General features: G+C 44.2%; 1 protein-coding gene across 1 annotated transcript; it reads right to left on the bottom strand.

Annotated features, from left to right (window-relative positions):
• Positions 1-313: 313 nt before the first annotated feature.
• LOC104857856 lies at positions 314-6,311 on the bottom strand. The gene is made up of 4 exons (XM_010617928.1): positions 6,120-6,311; positions 2,164-2,724; positions 1,651-1,740; positions 314-1,360 (listed from the first exon to the last, which is right to left on the bottom strand). The coding sequence occupies exons 1-4, from the start codon at positions 6,309-6,311 to the stop codon at positions 1,304-1,306; spliced, it is 900 nt and encodes a 299-aa protein (XP_010616230.1). The 3' UTR covers positions 314-1,303.

The raw sequence follows: 6,311 nt of genomic DNA, 5'->3' as shown, positions 1-6,311 counted from the left end.
CCTGGATTTCTTCGACCTCATGCAGATACCACCTGGGAGAACTTTATGTGATGTGGAATCTTGGGGATTACCTAGTGATAGGTGACTTTTTCAGAGCCCAGGCACTTGTACAATATGAGTAAATTTCAAAAGTAACATTTCTGTCTGGCAGCAGTTACTAGTCCCCTCAATTTCTCAAGTCCCTTTCTTCAATCATCATTTCCCCCTCCCCACTAGTGATTGAACCCAGGGCCTTTGCACTGAGCTACGTCCTTGGCCCTTTTCTTAAATTTTCATTTTTATTTTGTTTTATTTTGACAAAAGCCTCAATAAGTGACTAAATTGCCCAGGCTGGGCTCATAACTGTCATCTTCCTGCCTTAGCCACCCAGCCTACTGAGATCAGCCGTGTGCTATAGGATGACTCCAAATCCTCTCCCTCGCTTCCTCAAATCACCTCCCTAGGATTCACCTGAAAGCAGGCCCTGGGGAAAACATGCAGATGTCTGAAAGCTCTTCTGGCCTCTACCCATTGCAAAGCTATTTCCACATTTTTTGTCACAGTTGCCCCCATTTCTTGGCACAGAGATCAGCCTTGGTTAGAGTTCTCAGGAGAAACAGGACCAACATGATGTGTATAAGTGGATATCAGTATTATGTGTGGAGTTGGAGAAAGAGATTTATTAAAAGGAACTTGCTTATTCAGTTTTGATTGCTCAGATGTTCAGACCTAAGAAAGTCAATGGCATAGTTGTAGTCTGAATCCAAAGTCTTGAAAAACAGGAAATCTAGTGATGTGAGTTCTAATCTGAGTCTGAGCTCAAAGGCAGGAAAAGACCAATGTCCCATCTGGAAGACAATTGGGTATAGAAAGTGCTTCACAAGTTTTGTTCTCCTTAGCTCTTCAGCTAAGCCCACCACATTAAGGCAGGTCATCCGCTCGGTTTTTCTGTCTACCAATTCAGATGTTAGTCTCGTGCAGTCACTAGCATTCAGTTGTACCATCTTGTTTCTCTGACTTTGTCGGTTGGTTACTTATTCCTTTGTCTAAGTAAATCTTAAAATTACTTTAGGCTCTGCCTATATAGAAAAGCTGTAATAGAAGCATCTGTATATTTAACTTTTATTTTTATTAATGCGTTGGTGGCACATACTGATTACATTCATCACAGGGACACAGTGCGTGTAAGTAGCAGCGAGGAACACAGCAACCTCTCTAATCACATAGAAGAACATGACTCTCACTCTTTGCCCTCCGGGTGGTGAGCTCTGCAGACCTGGCCCGTGTGAGAGCTGCCTGGGAAGAGGCCCGGAACCTCCGGCTGTCACGTGGGGTGCCGTGGCGGTGACTGCTTGGAAGCGTTTCCTGGGGTTTCCAGGCCCTTGGTTAAGATAAGGTATTTTTCACTCAGAACAAGAAATAAGACATTACTCACCCACCTCTGAGGCGATGGCCACTGACTAACTGCAAGGTCTCGGGATACGAAGGGCACCATCTTTCATCAGTCACTTTTGGAGATGGTAAGGCTGTTTGATGCTCTGGGTAACCGAAGACGCAGCAAGAGAAGGGAAAGTTAAGGATCTGCCCGCCTCACAGATCTGCCTAGGAAAGAGCATTCAGAATTCCCATCCCTAATTAAAGGAATGTGCTCTTTTATGATGAATCCGAAACCTGGCTGTGTTTCCAGCACCCCCAGGATACTGAAGTAGGAGGTCCACAGGTCCAGGGCCAGCCTAAGCAGCTTAGTGACTTGGTGAGAACCTAAAATAAAAATAAAAAGTGAAAGCTAAAGAAAAAAGCTCTAAAGGTCTGAATGTTGCTCAGTGCAAAGGTCCAAGGTCCAATCCCTAGTAACGGGGTCTGGGGGCGTTAGCAATTTACCTCGTTCGTTCTTGGTAAATTACAAAACTCCTAAATGGATCCTTTCATTTTTCTCTCTAAATACCTTATCTAAATAAAGGTAAATAATAATTAGTGTCATTTGCTTTTAACCATCTAATCTAGTTAACCTTAATGAGCCTTTAATGTTTTTCTTAATGCAAGTTCAAGAAGCACATTTCTTTGCAGGGGTTATAGAGAATACTTAGTAATCACCAAAACCACTATTTCTTCCTGTTTTAAATCATTGTTAAATAGGAGAAATTCAAGTTTCCAGTGTTGTTAAGAAGCTTTAAAGCGACTAACCTCTGACGTGGGAAATGGTCCCTTGACACCGGATCGCAGCGTGTCTGCTCCCGGCCGCGCCTCGGACCCTGCAGACGGCCACTCAGCCACTCTGCGGAAGAGACAGCTGCGTGTGGATTCTTCGCCAGAATTCTTCCCAAGGGTATGGGTGAAGGAAGCGGCAGGGCCATTGCGGAGCCTCTGAAAAATCACACAAGTGTGGCAAGTGCGGCAGGAGGGTCGAAGTCTCGGCAGAGGACTGACTGACCCCAAGAAGAGCCGGCAGGGAAGGAGACCCCCGGGCAGAGACGCCCTGCTGCGGGCTCCTACCGCGGCGGGTCCCGCAGAGCGCACCTCTGGAGGTGCGAGGACGCGGAGCTGGGCGCTGGCAGGAGTTGCGCGCTTTTCAGGGAGTCCCTTTAGGGGAGACCGCGCGTGCTCTGACGACCCCTCTGCCGCGCAGGTCCCCTTCTCACGCGTGTTTCGGGAGCGGCTGCAGCGGGTCCCAGACGGAGACGCGGAGAGGGTCGGAGGGCTGAACTCAGCCCCATCGTGCAGCTGGCCTGCGGGCCGCACCCGGCGCTCTCAGCGGCCACCCCTGCAGGTAGACGGCCCGGCAGGAGCAGCGCACGCTTCTCAGCTCAGGTCGGGTCAGGGCTTCTCACCTGGGCGCCGGCTGGAAGCCAGTCTGTCTCTGGGACCGCCTCCCTCACCGCGAGCACCCCAGGGTAGGCGGGAAGAGGAGAGGAGGAGGAGGCGAGGGAGAGGCTTCCAAGGCTCTGTCCCCGCTCCCTGGGCCCCTCCCCAGCGGTTCACCTCCCAGCAGCAGCACAGGGACCCTGGGGCTTTGGGGGACATTCACAGTGCAAACCGCAGAACCTTCCCCCATTCGTTCCGTGTTTCTCATTGTCTTGCTTGGTGAACTAGAGTACAGTATTAAAGGGTTAAGAATAGAAAATATTCATGGACTGCGTGTTTCTGCAGAGCACAGTTTTGCAAATTATATGAGATAAATGCCCAAGAGATTAACATATATTATAATTTACTTTCTTAAGTGGTTAATGCAGAGCTAATAATTTAGACAGTTAATTGTGTTTGCTGCATTTTTATTCTATATTTTTGATTTAATATTATTCTTCCGTTATCTTCAGTTCGCATCAGAATTTATGTTACACCGGAAAGTCGCTGTTGAGGGAATCCAACATCCGGTCATCTGTCAGCAGAGGCCTCTTCAGTCACAGAACACATGAAGTCTGCCGTTTCAGCCCTGGTGCCTGACTGTGGACGCTGTGAGATTAGAAAGCTTCCACGTACCATTGGATTCATTACCAAGAGCCGACAGAGCTTCTCTGAGCAGATAAATGAAATATAATTCCTGGTCCCGCAGGAGACAGCTCGTGTCTCTCTGGGTGTTGTAGATGTGGAGTTTCATGTCAAATTTTCTGTATAACTTGCCTTTTTGCTAATTCTCTATTACAACATAGTTCCCCAAATTGCGGTTATATTTCAACCAATATTTTCAAAAATCAAGCACTATAGCAAAATGTCTCTTTAAATTTTCCTTATCATAATGACAAGAACTATGCCCTCAGAGGCCACTTTGGTGCCAAAGTTTAAAGACTGATTCACTCACACCTCTCATTGCAGTTGTAGCCATTGTGCTCCCTGGGCCTTTCATAAAATGCTGAGAAGAATAGAATTGACACCTCTGAGAGATGCTGGCTTTTTTTTTTTTTTCCTAGTGCTTATAGGAATTTTTAGAAAAAACGAGTCTTTATTAAATGGTTTTCTCTCTTTTGGGGGGGGCACGACTTCACAGAACTGAAACTTGAATATCTAACAAGATATTCAACATGTCTTCTTTATAATGGTTTTCTCTCTTTTGGGGGGGGCACGACTTCACAGAACTGAAACTTGAATATCTAACAAGCAAACATGTCTTCTTTGGGGAATTCAGACTGTGGCAAAAACATGTATTTCTTTCATTTAAGACGGGATCTAATTTTGTTGCTGGCCTCAAATTCCTGGCTCCGCAGTTCTTCTGCGCCAGTCGCCTGCAAAGCTGGGACTGTTGGTGATCATCTACATGAGTGCACCCTGTAGGTCATGTGTACACCATGCCTGGCGCTCAACCACACACTTCAGGGAAAACTTATGTTCAAGGTGCAGAAAAGAATGTTATGTCCACACATTTGGAATCCTGTTCTACCCATGGAATAGTTTATTAAACCATGAGTCATAGCCTGACTCTGTGGAACAAGTTCCACTACTTCTAGGCTACACCTAGATCTTCTCTCTGGTTTTCAAGCTGGCTAGTTAGCACAGACACTTCCATCATTAACAAGGGTTAAAGAAATTGGCAGTTTGGTATTTTTTAGATGTCTCACTGGACTGAATGTGACAATCATTAAATAGAACACAATGCATCTTATGCCTTGGATGATGTCAGAGATACAAAATATTAGACTTCCCTAGTAAGATTACTGACATTTAGAAATGAGAAGAAAGGAGCTAAAGGTGTAGGGAAGGTGGGATGGGTAGGGGAAGGGTAAAAAGGGAAAAGAAAAAAATGTGAGATAATGAAAAGATGAAAATAAAGTGTTTGTAGATGGGGAGGGGAGGAGGGGGTGAAGGGAGGGCAGGGACAAGGGGAAAAATGAGAATCAAGACTTGTCATGTAGATGTACAAGATCCCAACAATGAATGTAACTGTACTGTATCCCTAAAGTGTACCAATAAACTCAATTAAAGCTGAAAAAAAAAAGAAAAACAAAGCAACAATGAAGTTTTAAAGAAAAGTGAGAAATAAATGACAAATACAGGAAAAAAAAAACAAACTATTAGACTTCTACATTTTTTAAACTCTTCCCAGCCACACAGACTTTCTTGTACTCTGAATCATCTTATACTGTGGTGGCTGTGTTACCATTATCCTAGATATTCTCTGTAGAAAATTTTCTGTATGAAAATATTAATGTATTTTGGAAATATATCACTTAAACACAATGAAATAGCTTCCTTTTCTGTAAGAGTTGTCAAGACTGTTTGCTACATATTTGTTAATGTAAGTCATGAAGTAAGGGAATAAGGGATGCACTGTTTTGAAGAGCATATTTTGTAGGATTATAATCTGTGTTACATGTTAAGAAGGCATTCAGTGGTAGCATTTCTCATCAACTCCTTTGTGTTGGTTTTTAGCTTCCCACGTACAAAATCTGTACAAATGACATAACCTGGGTCCCACATAGATTACTGTGATTTCTGCCAACTTCTTTAACACTTTTTTGTGACATCAGTTAAAAAGATGGACTTACTGTGTTTTTAATTCACTGAATATGCTTCATAGCCTTAAATTTCCATCATTTAGAGTAAATACAGAAAACCAAACTTGACTTTCTTCTCTACTCATACTCTCTTAATCATTTCATTCATTCATTTAGCTTAAAATAAATACCACTTTCAATTTACATCTCAAGAATAAACCTTTCCTCAGCCCTGCTCTCTCAACTTCTTCTTTGACATCTCCAGTTATATCAGTAATAGACATTGCTAATTCGACAGATCCAAAAGTGAACTTCTGGGCTTCCCCAGACCCACAATTTTTCACATCTCTGCTATGGCAACTCCATCCTCCACTTGATCTCAGCCCAAAGGCCAAGAAGCAATCTGGTCCATCAGGAATTTCTACTGGCTCTAACTTCAAAACATATCCAGAGTCTAACTGCTTTATCCAAACTCCATCCAAAATCTTCATCCAAAAAAATCTTTATCCAAAATTGACAGTCCTAGTCTACGCCACTTCCAGCCTTCACTGGGGTTATTAAATAGCTTCTTCACCATCTTCATTTCTACACCTTTGTTCTTCACTCTCTTCTCAAGACAGCTTCCCGAGCAGTCTCTTTACAATGTAAGTCACACGTCAGTCCTTCAGTGAAATTTAAGCCCCTTCACCTGGCCCAGTCTCCCGCGACACTCACTCGTGCCACTGCTGCACTGACCTTCTTGTTCCACAAATCCCCAGGCCCGCCTAGCCTCTGGACCTCACAGTTGCCTATTCTCTCCACATAAAACGCTGGTCCTTTGGGTGCTGCGTGCTCACTTTGTCTTTCTTTGGGGCTTTTCTCAAATGCCAGCTTCTCACCAAGATCTGACCACCCCAGCTCCCCCAT

Source organism: Fukomys damarensis, unplaced genomic scaffold, assembly GCF_012274545.1.
Source record: "Fukomys damarensis isolate Sample0158 unplaced genomic scaffold, DMR_v1.0_HiC HiC_scaffold_27, whole genome shotgun sequence".
Taxonomy (NCBI): Eukaryota; Metazoa; Chordata; class Mammalia; order Rodentia; family Bathyergidae; genus Fukomys; species Fukomys damarensis.
This window is presented reverse-complemented; position numbering and strand designations above follow the sequence as displayed.